The sequence below is a fragment of the Kryptolebias marmoratus genome, linkage group LG8, assembly GCF_001649575.2.
Source record: "Kryptolebias marmoratus isolate JLee-2015 linkage group LG8, ASM164957v2, whole genome shotgun sequence".
NCBI classification, from domain to species: Eukaryota; Metazoa; Chordata; class Actinopteri; order Cyprinodontiformes; family Rivulidae; genus Kryptolebias; species Kryptolebias marmoratus.
In genome coordinates this window covers 16,447,556-16,470,414 of record NC_051437.1, presented here as the reverse complement: position 1 = coordinate 16,470,414, position 22,859 = coordinate 16,447,556, and the positions used below count along the sequence as shown (strand labels likewise).

Below are 22,859 nucleotides of genomic sequence, written 5' to 3'. Positions count from 1 at the left end.
TCGCCAAATCTGTAACCAAACAGATGTCCTGACGGCTTTAATCTTTAATTTGTTTTAGTCCGCATGGTTGCCCTTTTCCGGGGTGATAGATCTGTGATTAGTGGAATAAGGGTTGCATTTTCCTCATTATCTTTATGCGAGGTTTAATCCGGAAGCTTGGTTGGCGTCTTAGCTAGGATTCGCTCTAAACTGTGCCCGCCCCATGCTGGGAAAGTCCGATGCTTCAGGGAGCTTACCCTGTCAAACACACCTCATTATGGGATGCTGGATGGGACCAGGAGGAGTCATTAGAGGTGAACATCTGAGGTTCGGCGCTTCAGACTGCTATTGCAGCATATGTGGAGCATAATTCACAGGTTTGCTCTTTTTACTGGCAGAATTTCACAAGTGGTGTTCATCATTTTCTCGGTCCAAACTTTAAAACATGCAACAGCAAAATTATTGTTATCACCTGCCGCCATGAAAAGAGGGCGATTATGTATTTGCCTGAACCTTTGTGAGTGTTTGTTTGTCTGTTAGCAAAATAGCTCATGACTCACTGGATAAATTATAATGAAACTTTCATAAAATATTAATTTGATGTAAAGCTACAGCTGAATCATTTTTGGAGTCAACCCAATTCAAACAGGCTACAACAGCTAATCAACATTATCCAACACAAAAAAGGTTGTAACTCAGTCAAGTTTACAAATATTGAGCTCAAATTTGAAGTTACAGACGCTGAAAGTCTCCTCAACATCTACTCTGAGCGGGTCATCTCCCTGTATAGCATGGGATTGCGATATTACGTTATTTTTTTAAGATTCGACCAACCAAATATTTAAAACTTTGGCATGGCAAAGCGACAGAGGATATTCATTCCTTCAAAGATAGAAAGCCTTTAATTAAAAATTAAACATTGCAATAACAATATCAGATTCAATAAACCCACATTTTGCTCATTGCTTTCTTTTTCTTCCTATATTATGATGCTCCCAACAACATGCTGGTGTAGATACTCAGTGATCCAGGACGTGGTCATCCTAGCAACTTGAATTGTGTTGCTTTCAGTTCAACTTGCTATCCTCTCCATATGTTTTACCATCTTGACCACTATCATCTAAGCCAGGTGTAGGAATGCAGGGCAGTGAGAGTCCATTCAATTTGTCCAATATATTACTGGTGTGCAAAACATAAATGGTTGACAATTAATAGCACCGTTTTGCAGGTCACATAGTCCATTACTATACTGATTTTGGTCACATTGCTATTGTGAAGATGATAGATATTTGCTATATTGCACAGCTCTAACTTTAATGTCAAGATTTTGAAAATAAAAAAAAAATTACCTCTTAAAATTTAGATCAGGTTCCTTTGAACACATAAGTAGTTGATCCAATAAACAAAAAGCTTCTTATTGCCGAGTGGTCAAAACATGTATGTCAGATTATTTAAAAAAAACACATAGGCACTAATCCTAACTCTGAAATATCCAGAATTGGCTTCTTTTCTCATTGTCTGCCACTGTGTGTGGGAAGGGAGTTATATATTTTAGTTCCACAGATGATGGTCTTGGGTTATGTATCCTCAGATGGCATTCTTTGTTGTATTTATTCACCACTGCAGGCTAATCTTAAAAGGACACTGTCACAGAGGATGTTGCTGGATGTCACACAGTATGAAATGAACAAGATGCAGACACATCTTTTATTCTCAGTAAAAGCCACAATGTGGCTTCAAACGGAACGAATCAGTTTATTATCATTTATAAATGTGTAGAATAGCGTTCAGCAGGGGTATATTTGTTTTACTAGAAGGCAGAATGTGAGAGGTTTTGGTTGGATGTAAAAAAAAACGAAGGTGTGGATCACCTGAAATGATCCATTGAGCATCAGCGCTCTCTCTTCCTACAGCAGAGTGCACAGAGCAAAACGCAATTAGCTGAGCGTCCCGCCGGAAATGGAGAAGCAGATACAATAAAAGATGAGCCCACAGCTTCAAGCTACAGGGCAAATTACAATTAACCTCTCTGCAACACACACATGAAAAATTACATGAGTGCACACCCACACTCAATATCCTGTACATATGTTGTGGTTTCTGTGATACATCTCTGGGAGATTGTGGTGATGACCCAGAGAAATGTCCGGTGACCTGCGGGAATCCAGGACGTTTACTGTAGGTGAGTGGATATATTGCTCCATGTTACAGAAACTCTACAGCATTTTTCTTTTAAATTCTACTTGTTTTGTTATTTAATTTTGTTGCTTAAATGAGTTTGGGTCAAAAACTGAACAATTTGCAAACATTTAAAACCAAGTCCCAAATATCTATCCCAAATTTATGACTAACTAACTAATTTCACTGACTTGCTTTATATACAAGCTCATATGTGCCAAATAATGAGTGTTTTTAGATTGTTCTGTGCTGGTGATATGTTTGCCTCAGTGTTTGCCAACCATTTATTCCACTGGTGGAGTCAGTGATTCAGTTAGTCTCCTGGTGACTAAGTTCAATCTGCCAACAATGTAACAGCAAACAAATGGATAAATTTTCACTGAAGTCAACAAATGCTCATAGTAAAAGTGTCTGCTGCTTAGCTGAAGCTTAATCACTGCTGCTTGTAGCTATATATTTTTGCAGTCTTCCCTTGTTTAACTGACTATATTATTAGGCCTGCCTTTTCCATTTCTCTTATAAACCTCAGCGCTTGCATGGTTCTTCTGTTCTCTGTGCTCCTTTCTGTTTTCAACCGCTTGGTGTGGCCAGCAACTTCCCAACAAGGTCACACACACTGTATACACACACAAAACAGCAAGCATTGCACAAACACACAGAGAGGGCTTCAGGAGCAAGGTCATTCTGGCTGCGATTTGGGGCTGTGCTTCACACTGCACGCTGGTTAAGAGAGAATGAGAAAATGTGGAGAGTAGAGGAAGATGAAGGGAGGTTTGATGATGAGCAGAAAATGATTTCTTCCCATCAGCTCAGATATAATGACCTGCTGCACCATTGTCTTCCCATCTCAAGCACTATTTGATGCTATCTGCCCCCAGTGAGAGGGAAGGATAAAAAGGCAGAGCGTGTCTGTGAATAATGGATGACAGATTATGATTTGAACCCCAGTTTGACCTATTAGTTCGAACCTCAGTCATCGTTCATCACAGTAACTTGGAATGTGTAATGCGTCCCGGTCCTTCCCTTCACTCCCACGACACGTTTATGTGCGCAGTGAATGACTATACCTGCTCGTGCCACCACCCGCTCAGATTCCACTCTGCCCTCCTACACGTTGCCCTCAGTAACAGAGAGGAGGAGGAGGTGGGAGCGGGGCAGGGTGGATAGTGACCATCTGTCCGTGGCCCGGCGATCAATAGAGTTGGAGGGAGAGAGAGGGAGGAAAGGGGGTGTTGCGAAGCTAAATATGTGGCTCACTGTGAGCAGAGCCTGGCTCAACGTGCTGCCTCTTTATTTACCGAACGAAAACACACTCCCCACCAGCCCCACTCACACGGCCTTTATTAACGAATGACTGATTTTGGCCCGAGCCATCAGACGTGCAGAAACAGGATGATCTGACTCTTAACTTCTGCATGTGCCGATGTGGGCTTAATATTTATTACTGACACCTGCTTTTAATTTTAAAATATGCTCCCATTTCAGCAAGACTGATAAAGGAAATGCTGAAAGAGAAAATGATGGAGGCAGAATAAGAGATGATGAGGGGTTTATTTCATGGGTTCATGTAAATCTAGCTCACTGTGGCAGTGGGTCAGTTGAGACGAGGACAAAACACTCCATTGCTGGCTAATAAAAGAACAGCAAAACAATGTCAGCTTTCTCGAAACGCTGACTTCAGCTGAGCTATGGAGCACCATGCTGCTCCTGGATGTAGCAGGAGCTAAAAGAACAGGTTTGGGTGTGGGAGATGAGAGGAGAATAAAGCAGACTTACCCAGCATTTGACTGAAGAGCAGCTGTTCCAGATCTCCCAGAACTGTCACAACTAACTCTGGATCCACCTTTAGAAAGCTCTTGTCATCTTCTCCCTCTGTCCCCTTCCTCTCCTTCTTTTCCTCTGCTATCTGAGCTCCAGATCTGCCCTTTTCCCCTGTTTTCTTGCCGTTAGTTCCAGTACTCCCAGCCTCGCTGATTTTAAGAGGGAGATCAGCAGGGTCTGTGTCTGCACTCTGGCCGGACTCGGAGGTCTTGCTGATGGGCTTGACCTCAGCATAGGGTCCCCGTGGTTTACCAGGTGCAGGAATTCGACTCGGCTTACCCACACTTGGTGTTACAGCTGGAGAGGCTAATGATTTGGGCTTCCCCTGAAACAGAGACTGTTCTGACTTTGAAAGTGTCCGGGAGAGAGGTGGTCTCCCACCACCAGCCTGACATGTCTTGGTCTGGCCTGCTTTGTTTGTTCCTGTGCCAGGTCGGCTCGTATCATCTTTCCATCGAGGAGACTGGTACAGGTGCAGCTTCTTCTCAGCGTCAGTGAGCACACACAAGTTGCCAAGCGACCGCTGCTTGCGGAGCCTGGAAGGATTGGGGATCGGAATGGGGATAGATCCAGAGGTGGGCCGGTACACCTTGAGCTCTGACCCCGAGGGACGCGAAGGCCCCTGGGGCAAAGCAGAAGGCTTGACCTGTGGCTTTCTGGAGGCCATGGCCTGGGTTGAAGTGTCCTGGCAGGAGACAGCTGCAGACCTCAGGTCCAGTTCTTTGGGCTTAGCTGTCATGCTAATGTTAGCCACATTAGCCTCCAGCATCCCTCCTGCAAAGAGCCAAGCAACAGCATCAGTGACACACTCACGGAAACACACACACCAGCAGACTGAAAGAACGGGAGGAAGGGGAAGGGGGACAAAAACATGTGTAGTGACACAAAGACTGTCTAGTTTGCGCACCCTTTATACCCCTGGGTTATGACTGAGGCAGACTCCCTGCAGTGTGAGACTGTGGGTTCTCCCCTCTGCTGAAACAAATGTTAGTAAAGTCACAGCCTTACTCACTGCTGATAATCCATGGATGTGCAGATCTGTGTCCAGTTTTAAAATCCACTTGCTAAGAATGTGTCTGCAGCTTCCTGGGCCACACAGACAGAGAAACAGACCGTCCTATACCTCTCTGTCCCCTTTCTGCTTCTTTCTGTGCTCCCTCCTGTTCGCCAGGCAAGCAGCAGCCGACTGACAGGAGAAACAGTCGCAGCAGCAGCAGCAACATCCTCCCCCCCACCTCCTCGTTCTCTCCTCCCTCTGCCTCTCCCTCACTCACTGCTTTGCTCACTCTCCCCCCTCCCTGCCAGCTCATTCACCCTCCCTCTCCTTCCTCCTCCTCTTTCTTTCCTTCCTTCCTTCCTTCCTTCCTTCCTTCCTTCCCTCCTTCCTTCGTTCTTGTTGTCTCTCGTTCTGTCTCTCCTCCCACTGGCTGATTCACCACTCCATCCTCTGTTTGAAACACACACACACACTGCAGTGTTATGCTGCCCGTCGGTAAGTGTGAACATAAGGGCTCGACAAGAAATTTTCAGCATCCCGCGTAAACTCAGCCTTTTCCGTGTATTTGTTTTGCAATAACAGCCCTCTATTTAAGCACATCCTTTTTGAGTCAGTTTCCCCCTTGAAATAATTTCCCCGAAAATCTCTTTGTTCTTGTTCTTTCATTTTAACAAGGAACAAAAACACAAAGTAAAAAAAAAAAAAAGAAACAGAAAAAAAAAACTAAAGAGAAAACAAAGCATATTTATGCAGGATACAGCTGAGAATGACTCATTAGATCTTGGATTATTTGATTCACCCTCAGGTCAACCAAATAAACCTCCACTTAATTATTAAATATCTTCATTAAATAAGTAATTCAGTCACAGTCACACTTTTGAATCGCCATCAATAATTGGAGTGAAATCATCTGTAAAACAAGACACGCATGTCATTAAATATGCTGCAATTAGAATCCAACAGACACCGAAATAATCAGCACATAACCCCACCTGCCTCACGCAACCTTCATCTTCTTCTTTTTTTTTTTAATCTCCTCATTTCCCTTCTTACCAGTATGCCCCACCCACTTAATACAGATGCTATTATATAGATTAATCACACTCTACAATGCATCCCTGCAGCACAACAGAAAAACAAACAAACAAACGGGTCCATGTGGGTGTATGAATGGATCTAGGAGTGTATATTTTTGTCTATATATAATTGTGTGTGTGTGTGTGTGTGTGTGTGTGTGCGTGTGTGTGCATTGGTCTTTCTCTTCCAGAGTGTCACATTGATGAGACAGGCCTAGAGAAGCTATGGAGCTCCAGTTGAGGGACTTGGTTAGCTCTCAGCAATGATTACAATAAATAAAACCAAATCAGGCATGTTTTAGGTTAGCACAAGATCACGTATTGTACTTGATTGTCCTATAATAATGCTGCCAGAGTATAAAAGGAACTTTAAGTGAATAACAATCCATGTGTAATCAGTAAACAACTATATAAACAATACAGTTTTGTGCACTAATGGATCCTGGCTGTGTACTGGTCATCTAACTGACAAAACGTTCACATCTTAGGTGCATTACCATCAGTGCAGTCTACTTTCTCTTGTATGCAAGCAGCGATGCCTGCAGCCATGATGTTATCAGGCCTACAAGTATCAAACAAGCAGGCTGTTTTCTGCTGTATTTGCATAAATCGGTTACCACTAAACCCAAATGAAAACAAGCCGTGTTCTGTTTGCTCACATTCCACCTCCGTGTTAGAGAGGTGATTTAAAAACGACTCAAACTGGCTTCAGCTGAACTCTATAAATGGCACTGAAACACATAACCATATAGAGCCCACTTTTGCCCCCAACCGCACATTCATTCGGCCTTGAATGAGTGTGTGTAACGCAGGAGTTAAGTACAGGAAAAGACACATTGGCTGTTTTATTGTGCAAAGGGCAAAGTAATTAATTAGAAGCAGCTAGCTTTAATAAAGGACCAATGTTGAGGTGGTAATGCCACAGTGAAGCCAGAGCTGTAGGGTGACAGTTATATGGGCTCTGGGAGCTGGTAGCAGGCCATTCAGAGGGGATGAGGGGTGTAATTTAAGGTGAACGGGTGCTGTACATCAGCTCTTATACTTCCCTGATGAGGGATTAAAGTTAGTCAAAACTAAGTGACCACATACAAGGCGGGTCTGTGTGGTGCACAGATGCACTGGAGCAAAGACATGCGTCAATGCCTCTGAAAGCATCTACACACGCAGGTAAAGTGTGTTTCAACGGCACACAGCCACTTGTTTGTTGAAGCGCTCGTCTCTCTGGCTCCACAGTCTAATCACTTTAATATACGGCGGATGTAAACAAACAGTACATTTTCTCCCTCTCTCTGTCTACTTAGTATTGAACTCTACAAACACTCACACACACACACTCATATATGCAGCAGGCTCACAGACCTGAGCAATCTGGCCTCACATCAAAGCAGCTTGTAGTTTCGGAGTGTGATGAGTGCCAGTCCTCAGTATTAGCCCTTGCATTCAGCACGTAGCAGCCTCAGACATGTTTGGGGGGTGTGTGTGTGTGTCTGTGTGTGTGTGTGTGTGTGTGAGTGCTTCTGTGGGCTGACCACTGTGGCTGAAATCTTTGGAAATTTGCTAAAGATGTAAAACGTTCCATAAATATGTGAAGACACATTAGGAAAACATTAAGAAAAGCCAAACGACAGTCAGGTAAAAAGAGGTATTGGGATGAATAACGACAGTGTTAGCGAAGTTTGAAACCGAAGCAGAGACAAAGGGATGGGCAAAATAGTAGAAAACGAAAAAGCCCCCAAAAGACAGGCAATAATGTTCATGAGATAATGCATATCTCATAAACCACTGGGCAAATTTTAAAGAAACTCACAAAATGTAATCATTGAATGTAAAACAAATGTTTAACTCTTGGAACCAACCCAGCTCAAGATGGCCTCTCTTGCTAATTTACTGTAGAAAGCACAAAAATGACTACAATTCAATCAGTTTTACAGATATTGAGCTAAAATCTGATATGCTAGTAGCTGAGAGTCATTCACCATACATACTCTGAGTCTGACATTTTGCAATACCCTGTAAGATTGTGCAGACCAATATTTTGAAGGTTTGTCCAAAACATCTACAACACTGTCATTTGTCAACACAAAATAATCATAGGCTTTTAATTCAACAGAGCAGTCATGTGAAGTGGGACTGACTCAGAGACAGTGTGTAGCTTATTTTATATATGTTTACAAAGTTATTAAAAATAAGGCCTCCAGCCTACCTCCTGAGACCCAAGCTATTGTTTGGTGTGCATTTTTTTAAATGCAATGTCTCCATATGAGTACACAGGGTCTTAGGAGGTTAAAAGGAAAATTACTGAGAGAAGTGAGTAGCACTACAGATTTGGATGTAACTAAATGCTTCACAGCTTCTTAAACTTTGAGAAGAATGGTTCTCGATGGGCTTAGCAGATGGCATGCGCTCTCACTTTCACCCACTCCCTGTTGCCACCTACCCCCTCTTGGTTCCTTTTGTTTGGCTGTTTTTTTGTATGAGAACAAAAGTCGATCTAAAGACAAGTGAAAATTTGATGTAGAAGTGAGGAAGAGTGACAGAAAAGGAGCAACTAAACGTGCCCCTAATGTAGGGAAACAAGAGGACGGAGACCGTAAGAGTTTTTGGAATCAGATGACAAAGGGATAAGAAAAGTGAGAAGAGGAAGAAGAAAATGGAAGAGGAAGGATCTCAGCATGTGTGAGCCAGAGGAGCAAAGGAAGTGTGTAATGCAGAGAAGGGATATCCTGCCTCATTGCTTCTCCACGCCTGCTACGTCTGCTAACACGCTAACACATGCGCTACACAGGACACAATGAAGAACACAACACCATGACACACATCTACACAAGGGAATAGTCAGAGTGACACACACCCACATGATCGAATCGCACCGACACAATGACATGGTTACTGATGTCCTGTTTATACACAAAACATTGAAGCGGTAATCTGATTGAGTCGTACAATATACGTGGCTTCCTATTTTGGAGTAAAATTGTCTGCCTGACAAGCAGAGGGACTTTCTCCACAGTGAGAAATCTTTAGCGGTGATGATGCACTCATGAGTCACAGGCTCAAGCATTCCAGCTATTCAGCTATCGATGACAATAGTTGAGACCACATCAGTCATACTAACACCCAAATCCTGAGACACAAATGGTAAACTGACCAAAACCACCACTCTGTCCCGGGGCGGCTGTCACACACTCATCATGAATCACGCAACAGCTGAGAGCTGAGAAAACATCAGCTGGCATCCTGAAAACCCTCAAGTATGTGAAGAAAATAAATCTGTTTCGTGTGCGTGTGTGTGAGTGAATATATGTGTGTCTCTGTTTTTTAAAGGTATTTGTAGACGCTCCCTCGCAGGCACCCCTGTGTTGACATTCTCAGCACACTTCCCAGGGGTATCCCACAATGCCTTGCTGCAGACGATGGTTGCCTGGTTACAGCGTTGTGTGCGCGCCGCATGCGTTTTATAACTGTGTGTGATTTGGTACCGAACTGTACCAGTCGTACAGAAATATGCGAGCAAGTTAAATGTTCTAAACCTACAGGATGTGCTAATATTCTGGCATGTGAGTGTGTTCCTTCATGGGTTATTAATTTGATGGATGGATGTCTATGTGGCTTCATTCACAAGTGCATTTCTGTGCACGTGCTGTCCCACATTGAGAGGTTACACACATGAATGACTTAATTGAACTGACTGCGTTGGGAGTCACCGCACAGGTCAAGAAGGGTATTGGGCTTATAATCATTCACCCATTCTTCAATTCACCCATTTCCCTCCGTTCTTTCTCTCCTTCATCTCCTGCTCAGTAATTCCACTCTGCATTACTCCTCGCTTCCTACGTTGGATGAAAATGTCCCTGGGGGGAGAGTGAGATGAAAAATGAAGGAGGGGGGGGGGAGAAGGAGATGGATGCTATGTCTGAGTACATTGCCAGATGAATGGGAAAGATGTGTGTGTGTGAATTCATATAGTTTCATTCACATGTGCATATGCATTCTTGCTTTTCTGCTTGTGTCTAAAGTCAGTACAGTCGTACATATTTAGTTAAAGGCCTAGCATTTGTTGAAAAAAATTCACCTGCCGCCTTTTGTGCTAATGTTTGAGACTAAGATCATCTTAGGTTGAGAAATGACAGAAGTGGTTTGACCCATTTTGGTCAAACCTTAAAAATAGTTGTAAAAAGTCATATAAGACCTCATGCAATAGCATAAGACATGATGTTCAAAGTATGTGAGTGAATGACTCCCAGCTACTACCACATCAAATTTTAACTCAATATCTGAAAATCTGACTGAGTTACAGCTAATCTCATGTTGTCTATTGTCAAGTAGCTGTGGTAGCCATCTTTAGTTGAACTGACCCTAAAAGTTAATTAAACTGACTAAGTTATAGCCATTTCAGTGTTTTCTAAGTTCAGTTGGCTGTGACAGCCATCTTGGCATGGGTTGACTCCAAGAGTTAATCATTTGTAGAGGTACATCAAATTATTATTTTCTAAAAGTTTCATTAAATTCCAGCTAGTGGTTCATAAGATATTTTGCAAATAGACAGACAAAGTTAACTCCAAATAGCTAAATGAAAAACTTTGAACAAATACCTTGTTAAATCTGTCAGCACTCAGAATATGTGTTGGGAATCAGTCTCAGCTACTGGGACACAAAATTTCAGCTCATAATCTCTAAAACTGACTGAGTTAAAACCATCTTTGTGTTTTCTAAGGTGAGTTGGCTGTGGCAGCCATCTTGAATTGAACTGACTCCAAAAATTGATCAGTTGTAAATGTACACCCGATAGTTATGTTCTGCAAGTTTCATTAAACGTTTGGTAACAGAGACACATGGACACAAACATAATCATCCCGCCTTTGCCTTTCAGCAGTGCGTAATTTTAAAAAAATCCAAAGGAGTACAAGCGATACCTACCATGTCAAATTTGTGATTTCATACAATGTTTTCTCAAAGTGTTAAACTGCAGCTGCACTGAATTCAAACAACTAAACCCTGAAGTGGGGTTCAGTCGGGGTCAAGCATGGCATTTAAGCATAAACAGTGATTACTGCCTCACTCCCAGTGATGAGCATAATCTCATCCAATCTTAAATCCGATCATCTTCTGAGAGCTACTAAACCACTCATCACTGTCCAACGCCAACCGGGCATATGTTTCCTCTGATTAGATTGGCCAAAGAGGATTACACACTGTCTAAGAGTAGATCTAGTAGAGTTTAAAGAAATGCTATTCATTAGACTGTCCATGTGCAGAAAATGGATACCACACAAGACACTTACAAAGTGCGAGGTGATTTTATTTATTTTTTTATTATTAAACATATCTTTGTTGTGAAAGTGAAAGTTACCAACAGCTTGCTTGAGGTGAGTAAAAATGTGTATCTGATAATGAAGCTTGGTATTACAGTCTAAAACTAACACCACAATATGTGAGGCTTTAAATATAATTATTTTAGGAACACACTTATTTGTTAGATTATTTTTTTTAATATGCATCCAAAATGGGGACAATCTGAGTAAAGTTCATTCTAGAAAAAGTTTTATTTCAAAACCTCAAAGTTTTTGGTTCCCCGGGTTTTAAAAGTATTTTAACAAAAAACATGCTTGTAACAAAAAAATTAAAAAGCCAATCATGTAAACTGCAATTTTACTGTTTAACATGTTTGTAACAGCAAATTAAAGTGTAAAACACTGGTAGGGCTTTAGCTCAGAAATGCTAATAAACCCCCATTGTGTGGTTACAATTTCTAAATTCTAGCAATTCCACATGAGTGGGGCATCAGAAGAGCATAAAAGAAACAAAACTCCCTGTGATTTGGATGCTAAAGGATAAACCATTAGCATAAAAATGTAAACTCTGTAGTCGCATTGTCGCATCACGTCAATGAAGACATTGTACAAGGAACAAAATGCAATATAAAAAGAATTTCTAAAACAAGGCAACTAGTCTTTGTTTCTGTAGCTGACCATGTTTCGCTTCTCATCTGAGGAGCTTTTTCAATTCAAAAGAGAAGTGTGGAGTTTCAAGCTTTTCAAATGCAGCAAGGTGCTCGGTTTGTGCGAGCTGAAATCACTCGCAAATTACTCCTGCTCCGTTCCCTCCAGAGGGTCATTAGAGGTTTTGTAAGCCTGGTTCACAGGCGTGATGTTTAGTGTTTTGGTCACATGCGTGAAGGTGTGAATGAGAGCGAAAATGGCTGGGATTCAAGCAAAATGCTTTATTGTAGGTTTTGGAAAGCTTGTTTCAGTATTTCACTGTTCTTGACAGAATATTCAGTAAAAAAAAAAAAAAAGAAAGAAAAAACCATTATCCTTGAGTGTCTGTATAGTACACAATTGTCTGAGAAAGACACACACAGACTTTTAGAGTGCCCATAGAGAATTTCAGATTGTATTTTTTCTTGGAGATGAAAAACGATTTGGAGTCCATATCACATTTATCTTTCAAACACCATCTGTGTACTGTCACTTATGTGCACATCAACACACGCACACACACATGCTGAAATACAAACGCACGCTCAGACACACTTCTCTAGAGAGTGACGAGGTCAGGAGGTCTGGGGTCTAATTGAAAGACCACATGGTGCCACAATTACATTAAATGTTCATGTCTTCATTAGAGTCTCTCTAAGAGCTGATTGTGTTGCCCCTGGTGGAACAGAAGTACATGCAATCGTATCGTTTAAGGAATTTAACTCCTACATTAATAATCAATAGGAACAACCATTAAAAGTCCGATTATAACTGAGTCGAGTTGTGTGTTCTGTAAAAGCCAACAGATTGGATTTATTGATCGGCTGTTCAATATTTTACATCTTGGTGCACACATTTGGTTGGCCTCCGTGCACAAAATAAATTCACCGTCTCACCAACCTCAGTGCTCCTCTCTTTCCAACTCTCACTCACTCCGCTTCCCAAACTTTGCCTTGCACCCGATTTCCCTCCCTTCCTGCGTTCCCTAAATTACAGTGATTATGATGTCAGCCCACCCGCCATATAAACGCAGCTTCAGAAGAGCTTAACACTCCAGTTCTGTTTCGACCGCCTGCTAGGGACCAATTACAAGGCCACAAAGATGGCACCGCAGCCAGAGGCCCTTACAGACTGGGGCTGTCCCCGCCAGCCACATTTCTTTTCACAACCAGCTGATTGAAACCTCGAAAGGTTCAAAAGTGTTTTACTGCAAACATCTTGACTTAGAAAGCTGATCTTAAACAGATAGGAATTACAGAAACAGCTAACATTAAAGTCATGACAGTCATTTAAAGTTTACTTACATAAATTATGTCATAAAAATAAATGTTTAACTATGTTTTATATCTGCAAAGACAAGTAAAATGAGTAAAGATAAATTCTGATTGGCCATGGGTGCCTTGGAAAGGAAGAAATCAGCACAATTTTCCACAGTCTAGAATCCATGACTGTAATTTTAACCTATATTTATACTTTCTCTGTTTTTTATCATTATTCTCACTGGTTATTTTCTTTTTCAGACTGAATCAAACAGACTCTAGGCTAAAAACTCGAATGTTGAAAAAAAGAAAAGTATAAACAAAGTAATATAAAATACATACAAAATAAAGAAGTAATTTAATCTTGTGTTCACATCAAGCATATTATTTGAGTCATTTTGTTTGGTTTGTTTGTTTATCTAATCTAAAGATATTATTCATATTTGAACAACTAAAATGCTGGAACCGCAGATGAATCACAAAAAATAAATAAGAGAAAAATATCTCAAATGCTCTGCTTAAATATAAATATTAGTACATTCACATTAAGTCATTGGAGTATTTTAATCATCTCATTTTTGTTTATACCTTTTTTTAATTGTTATGTCTTCAAATAACAAGTGAGTCATTTCATGGTGTTAACTCTATTAATACTAGAAATTACACTTTATATTTAATGCTATTTTTAATTCAAAATGCTTTGCCCTGGATTGCCAATAAAAGAATGTTCGGCTGCTTTTTACATATAAAATCTGTATAAAAAAGCTGTTTTTTCTTTTGCATTTTTAAATCTTTAAAAGATTGTAGTTCATCTCCCAGTCCAAATGACACGACGTCAACAAGAATGATTCACTAAACCCTGGATAAAGTCATGTCTCAAAAACATTCACCTCCCTGAGCTCAGAATGACCCTCGCAGTGCATGACTGTAGCTGTGGACGCAGAGCAAACAATTACTCAAAAGCCAGGAAAGCCCAATGAAGAGGAGAGTTTTTAGGTCAAAAGAAGGACTGCACGAGGCAGGGGATGAGAGCATGAGACGGGAACTGTTCCGACTCTTCGGCAGCTCTTGAATGAAGCTGATATTCCCCTACATGTAACACTGCCCGACATCGAGCTGAGGGGAGCCCAGTTTCATCCCAGTTCTGATCCACATCACCACTCATCTAAACATCATGAGCCTCTTTATCTAAAATGAGACCAACTAACTTCAGATTTGGTTCCTGGGTCTGTTGAGCTGCAGCATGACAGGCATATGTTAGGACAATGAATGACTGTCCCTTTGTCTTCACTAAATTCATTCAGATTCCACCGCGAGACGCAAAGATCAGCTGCTGGCATGTTCAGTCTGACGCCATTTATGACCCTGTTGGAATGAAATGCATCTGGCTGCAAGAAAGCAGCCGTCGTCTGTCCTCGTCACAAGAGCACATGGCCTCTTGGTGCCTCGTCACTGACAGAGCAGACAGAGCTAGATTGTATTTAGCTCGGCTGAAGATAGAGAGGAAAAAGAAAAAGATACGGGTTTACTCTAAAAATAATAATGCGTCTAACCTGTTGTTAGGTCATCACAGCAGACTTCTATGGATCCAGATGAGCAGTCACTCAGGTCATCAACGGAAAAATCACTCTCCTGTATCTGCAGCCTGCCAAACACACACACACACGCACACGTCTGTTACTGAACAGGCAAAACCATCAATACTGTTGATTTCAAACAAATGAACTATTGTGTTTGATAGAGGAAATGGACTTCGATGAGCACAATTATTTCCATAAAACCAATCACTCTTCTATAGTGTGTAAAGTACTCAGTATAATCTCTTCATAATGATAATACGAATGATGTAAAATGTTACTTTATGTTGTATTTTATATTGTTTGTGGTTGGATTTTCTTTCTTTCAAAGAACAAAAACTCAACGGCACTTATTAAACACAGCTTAATAGCCATTTCTAACTTGAAAATTAAAATTAGACTCACTTTTTTATTGTTTTTTTTTTCTATACCATGACACTTTGTGTTTCAGAGGAACAAAGTGAGACAGCTCAGAGGCTTTCAGGAGGAGAAAGACTTTATACTATCAGCTCTGCTCCAGAAAACCTTAAGTGTGTGTTTGTAAATGCATGGCTAAAGATCTAAAAGAATAAAACCCACCTGAAAAGTATATTGATTCAAGTGATCATATGAAAATTAGAAGGTATTTAATTAAAAGGAGGTTTATAAGATTACTATTTCAGTTACCTGTAGCTGAAAGGAGCCACAGTAGCCATGTTGATTCTGGGTTCATGTGTCTCCATGTGATCCTTGTGATCTTTGACCCCAGACATTACTGGCATGGTAAATGAGATGAGCGGCGGAGGCAGAGGATCAGGAGAAGAGGCCGAGCTGCTGTCCTCAGAGGTGCCCATCTCCTCATCTGATTGGCTGGTGGAGCCACTGTGACCTCTGATGGTGCGCTTGCAGCCTGGCTGAACAGCACTGGGGCGAATGTTACCGTTGTTCACCATACTGGACTCCAGAAGATGGTTTTCTGGAGGATCCACACCTCCTCTCATTGAAAGAACGTTATTCTTCTCCTGGGTTGTGTTGTTGGAGTTTTCACCTCCCCTGAAATGGAGATTTGGACGCAGATTATTGGCTCCCCATGCCTGGTTGTTGTTGGTGACGATGCTTCTGTTACTATTCTTATCATGTGAAAACGGTGAGGGGGTGTGAGCTAGGGTGGGTTTTCCGAGATCCAGCGTGTCTTTGGAGTGTGGTGGTGCTTCTCGGCGCTGGCTCAGTGGGCTGCTGTAAGCAGAACGTGACACCCGGGGAATATTGACTGCTCCTGTCCGATGGAAGAGTTGATTTTTCTGTGCGGCATCTCTCGGATGCTCCCTGGAGAAATGTCCAGGAATGTTGGAGTTTCTTGGGTGAAGTAAAGGAGAATGTGTGGGTGTATGTGTGGGTGTGTGTTTGGGGGTCCTTATGGACGTCCTGGGCAGGTCACAGGCCCGGCGGCGAGGATCCGGTTTTGGAGAATTGGGCAGTAGGCTGCAGGGGACAGGGATTCCCGATGAGGAAGGCCCACGTGGGGCTGACTTCACATTGACTCCCCCGCTCATTCTGATCTACATGAAAGCACAGAGGGAGAGATGGTCAAACATAACGAATGGGACGGTCCACCTGCAGGTCATTTCCACAACAACAGTATGAACCATTAGTCACACAGACCTCCCAGAAAAGTTAGGTTATTTATTAAGTCAATCACACTGTGTTAAAGTTCTGCTAAAGATTAACCTTATCTAACCTAATCTAACAAGAATGGCCTGTTTCTAATATGAAACTAAGTCATGTGAATACAGCACATTGAGAAACAAGAGTTCAACCATGAGGTTAATGCATTTTTATCAAGGCATGAATTGCCCGAGGAATTCGATTTGTCTTCTGGGAGTTTAATGAAAAACCTCCTTCATATAATCCTAAAAACCTTAAGTTATTGATTATTAAGCCCAAAGTCGCAGCCCCGTTTACTAACACTCTGTTAGCTTTGGTGAAACTATGAAAAAACAGAAGGCTGGAGGTTGTAATGTGAAGGAAAACAACAGGAAGGTTAACAGCTGAATGCAAAAAGACTGATCTGAAAATTACACTACTGCCCTTTTTAAATCCAGATTATAATGTTGACATCTGAGAAATCCATCAACAATAAGCTTTTCAATTCCGCTGTAGGCAGTTTTAACAGTAACTTACTGAGGCTCTAAATATGTGTAGCATCCCTAATTTGAACTCTTACTGGGATTTCAGTGAATGTAGTTTTTACTTTTTAATTTTAAACAGAATGATAAGCTTTCAAACAAGCGCGGTTGTTTTTGTGAGATGCTGTACAAATGTTTGAGGCTGTTCTGACTAGCTTGTGTTTGAATCCTTTACAAATCACAAATAAAACTACTGGAACTCCTGCCTCCCTCTGTTTGGGCCCCCGGAGTCCGACACTTTAGGTCATGCAGTCAGTCTGGGACGAGGGAAAAGCCATCACGACAGCTGAACATAGAGTTGACCTTATCTGATTCAGCATTGCGTTTGAGATTTATTGATTGATAAAAATCTATATTTTCAAAAGCATCTTAACTTTATTTTTAGTCTCTAATACATCTGTGCAGTATTGCACCTTTGCTTTTGTATATTAAGACAGTTTAGTATATAATACGTTTATTTAAGTCTATTCCAGCTGAGCAAATGAAGGAACAGGGAGCAAAGAGATCTTTTTATGTTTATACAAACACATACAAAATGAAGAGATGGAGCCATTTTGGAGTTGTGCTTCATTGTTGTTTACTGATGCTAATGACACAATCAGTGACTCAGCATAAAGTAACAACAGACAGATGTGTTCATCCATCCTTCTTCCTTCCATGCATCTCCTTAAATTCTTCCTCATTCCAACATATCAGCTTCTCTCTGACTCTTTCCTTCTCGCATTTTCTCTTGGGAGGTTCAGCCACTAATAGGCATCAGAATTTCTCTATAGGTCCAGCCAGGATTTCCAGGAGCACAGGTGCAGTCTGGCTCTGTGTCTATCTGTATGGAAATTGGTCTGTCCCTGGGGATAAGCTGGGGTCAGACTGGTACAACAGCAGCCCAACATACAGCACAGAAGTTCAATAAACAGGGGGAGGGGGGTGGGAGTAAAAATTAAATCAGGCATTTCTATTGGGTTCAGCCCAAAAGTGTGAAGCCATAAGTTTCACTCATTTTCATGTAGATATCAATTACATGAATTAGATTTTTTTTTGCTCTATAAAATGCAAAACAAGCCCAAACTATTATAATACCACTATCATGTTTCACAAAGGGGATAACTCTTTATACCTTTTCCAGTGTTAGCATCAACATTTTCTTTTGTGGGTATAGCACCCTCGCAACTTTACGACACAGCTGCAGTCCATCTGTCTTTTCTTTTTTAAATAAATCTGTCACATTTGTAGCCATATCCTGTCTGTATCGCAGGCCATCACCATCCATCCCTCACCGGCTCTTAGTTGGTGTGCTCATCCTTCAGTCCTGCATCATGCATCACCACCGTTCATCATAATTTTTCACTAACTGACAATAAATAAATTACTTTTAAACCATCTACAGGCTGTGTGTCTATAGTTGCAGGTCCTGAGCCATTGTCACATGGTTTTTTATTTTTGTATTTTTTTTTCTTTTGACATAAACATATTTTTGTTTTGTCTTGAAGCTGATAAAACTTTAAAAATGACATTTATAAAAAAATAACATGCACTGATCAAACTTATTAAGCGAAGATTTAAGAGAATCTACTGAAATAACCATGGCACAAAAAGTATAATAAAATGTGAATTCTTCTGTTTTAAAATTAAGGTACTGACTATACAAATATCTATATTGATATCAACAGAAGCGCTCTCATTCAATACTGCCTTGATGCTGCTGACATCTGCTGGACATTGTGTGAAACTGCAACATCGTGAACTAAGTCTTCCTTCACTTCTTATAAATTAATCTGTATACTCATAATTTGAGCAATATAAGATGATAAAAACAATTCATTATCTATTAACATCGACATGAATATTAATAATGTGTGTGTGCTGTCTTTGAGAAGAGGAATACAAGAACATCATGACAGCCAGGCAATTAATTTTCAACTTCATCTTAACATTACTGAGTTTCAGTTTCCCTGCTCTGCCTCCTAGCTCAGACTGAACTGAGTTACTGAATGTTTGGTCAAAAAGACACGTACACCCCTTCCCACAGAAACACACACTCACCCCCATGACTCATCACAAAATCAATAGATGAGGTGCTAACACAGGCCTCTCTGTTTCTGGGCTGAAGGACATTAGCAGTGTGTTTGTCTGTCCCACCAAGTCCCCATCATAAATAGATATGATTATCTTCACATAACAGGAACCAGAACGACACATCCTGTCAATGATCAATGTATCATAATTACTGGTTCAAAATTACTACTAAGGTAAACTTGTGCTGAAATGATTCCTAGAATTAAAGTTCTCTTGGAAAAAATGTCACCACAGACAAACAAATAACAATCTGTGGAGCTTCTAAACCACTTATGATGAAATAAGCAAGAGATACAGTCTGATATGAGTCCCTTACGTGTCAATGGGGTGCTCAGTTCTTCAGTTTCCCTCTGAGCCGAGTGGAGGCAAAAGCCGGCAGGAGGTAGGTCACACTTCTCCAACGTCTCCAGGAACAATGGGCTGTTTTTTCCTGGATCACAGTTGCATCCTCACCGCTGCTTTCCCATTGGTTCGCAGAGCCTCAGCATTCCTCAACACAGGAAGCTGTGACAAACAGAAATGGCAAAATCCAGCCAATCAAAGGGCACAAAGTAAGGTGGTGACTCATTTTCAAAGTCACTTTTCTTGGTAAAAGTCAGTGTTCTCATCTTTTGGCAAAAGAAAAGAAAGAAAAAAGTCATTCGACACACACTTAAATGTTATTTTTAAACCTTCGAGCTGAGGTCTGTTTATGTAATCATGAGTCAGTGTCTCAAATGAAGATTTATTGGGTCAATGCAGACCCAATAAATCTTCATTTGAGACACTGACTCATGATTGACATTCTGTCAAACTTTAAAATGCCTCAGAGTTGTAGTTAAGTAATCTAAACCCTTGGACTTTTTGATGCCAAACGCACTGAACTCGGTTATGATGTTTGTTTCGCAGTCGTACAATGAGTTCTGTAACAAAAGACAAAGCTTTAAAATGCACAGTGGTGCAACCAGATGAAGGAGTCACTTTTCAGACAAATTTCTTATACAGTCTCAGCAGAGAGGGAAGCAACATCACCAACTTTAGAGGAAAGATGCACACATCGGCTCTGTATGCCCTTATGAGCAAGTAGTAAAAATGCACAACATGCCGAACAACTAAAAATATTAAAATCACAATCTTCATTCAACACTCTAATCTAATTTATGCTACTGTAAAGACACCATTTGTGCTGATTTAAGGCTTAGAGCCGCTGCAACGCTGACTCAGGCTCATTATGTCACCCCAGGTAATAAAACATCCCAACTTCCCTGCTTTAATTCAACTCTGCTGATCACTTCTGTTATCCCATATTCACTTTACTACGACCAGTACAACCACATCCATCCTCTAACAGCGCTTGTAAACATCTATGATTTTCCAAGAAATAAAAATAACCTTGAAAATAACTAAAAATAACAAGAGATGTGAAATGTTTAAATGAACACAAGGTCTCACTCACCCGCTCCCTGTGCCAGCGTACAAAGCAGCTCTCCTCCAGTCTGCATGTGTCTGGATGAGTCCCTGCCTTGCCTACTTTTGTGAGACTGCCCGGCGTACATGTGCATTTGTGTGTCTGTCTGTAATCTCACCTTCTATCACGTCATCCCGCTCTGCTGCTGCCGCAGTACGCCTGCAGCCATATCCCCGCCTCCCTCTTTATTTTTTTTCCCCTCCCCTCATCACCCAATCTCTATCACTCTCTCTCTCTCTGAGTAATGGACCTGTTGGCCGGGGTCCCTCCATCTCCTCCCTCTCACGGGGTGAAATATAAGCCTATAGCTAGCAAAGACAGGCTGGTGCATTAGCTGGATGAGTGTAGTTTTTTTGTGTGTGTGTGTGTTCCCCTGGCTAACTCAATAGTGTGAGTAACACATGGTAATTAAAGCAGATGTGGCTGTAAATGTGAATAGCCTGACCCCCATCATGTGGGTTTCAAGATCTAATTGGTGAGGAGGATGAAAAGAGAAATGCAAAAAAAAAAGGGTTTATAAATGCAACATCTGCTGATTACAAGAGCATGGGTCTCTGTAGTGTGCATGCCCAAACAACAACAATAAAAAAGCTCTAGAGGAAAAGAGCAGCACATCGATCCATCGTTAATCTTTCCATTCTTCTACTGAAAAGCAGGGGTAAAATAAATATATGAGAGACTCAAAAGAGGAAAAAAACCCTGGACAAAACGTGATATTAGTAGAATAAACACACTGTCTTCACATTCGGAAAGTAACAATATACCGTGCATTTTACATCCTAACCACTGCATGTTAAATCTAATCATATGTAGACACTCCACAGAAAGGATCTGATCCCATTTACAGACAGAAAACTGATGCTAGACTCTTGTGATGCTACAGAGAGATATCTTATTAGGACCGTATTATTGATGGGAACCACTTCACAAATTCCAAAAACATTATTTTCATTTGCTAGATGAGTGACTTTGCAACAATACTTGCTTCCATTTGCAATTTATTTGTGAGATCTGGTCACTTTAGTAACTTTTTTGTCTTGTGGATTTTCTTCCTGTTCAGCTTTTCCTTTTTTTTTCTTTTTTTCATGTCAAACCATATTTGAGTGCTCCTCTGTGTCTCTGTCTCTTGTGTCTCCTCCGTGACTCTGTGTTGTGTCTCTTCTCATATTTCTGCCTTGCTGGCTCACAGTTTGGCACACTGATGCCGGGGACAACGCAGGATATTTAATGACAGCTGTGGGACAGAATCAGCTCAGGATTCAGTTACAGTTCGAAAATATGATTTCTGAGCTTCATATATATATATATATTTTGTTTATTGTGCGCGAGTTGTTTTTGCAGCCTTGATCGTGCAGCCAGGTCGGCCTCGGAGCTCTCAGGTTGATCTCATATTGATCTCGACTTAGTCTGCTCGTCTCCACCGCAGAGATGCAGACATACAGGAGGATCTGCTCAGTGAAACTCCATTATGCAAATAAATATAAAACTGCTCAGCCAACCATGATAAATTGATGCCTGCTTTTAGTACAGTATGTTGCCCACAGTGCACAGCACCTCCCCCCAACATGCATACAGTACACAATGCCCCCCCTTCCCTTTTCTCTATGATGGCACACACTATACGTCCGTCCTGCCAAACGCAATCATGTCATGACTTACCTTTAAATCCGAATGTTAACATCACATCTGCTCCTCTGCTTTGTTTTGATTTTCCGGCTTCCAACAAATGATTTAAACTCCTTGCAACCCTCCAAAGGCGGCCACAAGCAGAAAACACACTCACATGATCTGTTGCTTTGTCCCAGTAGCTCATGAAAACGGGAAGTGACTTGTAACAGGGCATTATGGGTAGTATTGTGCAGTGAGCGTGTGTTTGTGTGGGGTGGGTGGTTAATGTCTAATCTTCATGAGGTCCCCCCTTCAAGACACGGCCCCTCCCCTGGGAGTCAGACCCCATGACAGACGCTGTTATGACAATGGGACACTTGTGTCACTGTCAGCCTGAGGGGTGTAAAGAGCGATGGGGGACGAGGAGGGGGGGCAAGTCCAACATGTTGACTGTCTGGGAGCACGAGCAGCTTGAATGAAATCAGTTTGTTAGAGCAACAGCAAACAGAAGCAAACACATGTAACCTGTTAGGGTGGCTCAGAGGAAGTTACTCACATCTCAGTGAATATATAGACTTCAGTCAAACGGTGTCATCAGCATCCCGGGTGTGTCTGCAGGTGTTTACCTGAGCAACGCGAGACAGAGAGGCCACCACCAGATGGTGTCAGAGTGCCTCATTTTATTATTGTCCGCCTCATTT

At 41.4% G+C, this 22,859-nt stretch overlaps 1 protein-coding gene across 7 annotated transcripts in view; it reads right to left on the bottom strand.

Annotated features, from left to right (window-relative positions):
- LOC108235232 (neuron navigator 1) overlaps window positions 1-22,353 on the bottom strand; it is an 80,803-nt gene extending 58,450 nt beyond the window's left edge. For 6 of the 7 annotated variants that reach the window (XM_017415084.3, XM_017415087.3, XM_017415088.3 and 3 more), the window contains exons 1-5: window positions 22,210-22,353; window positions 19,420-19,607; window positions 15,532-16,403; window positions 14,842-14,933; window positions 3,934-4,752 (exon numbers count right to left, since the gene is read on the bottom strand). In XM_017415084.3, the coding sequence (XP_017270573.1) occupies window positions 3,934-4,752; window positions 14,842-14,933; window positions 15,532-16,397 (1,777 nt within the window). In that variant the 5' untranslated portion in view covers window positions 16,398-16,403; window positions 19,420-19,607; window positions 22,210-22,353. Of the gene's footprint in view, window positions 1-3,933; window positions 4,753-4,990; window positions 5,156-14,841; window positions 14,934-15,531; window positions 16,404-19,419; window positions 19,608-22,209 lie in introns of those variants that run through there. The other variant, XM_017415091.3, reaches the window with a different exon arrangement.
- Window positions 22,354-22,859: the final 506 nt, after the last annotated feature.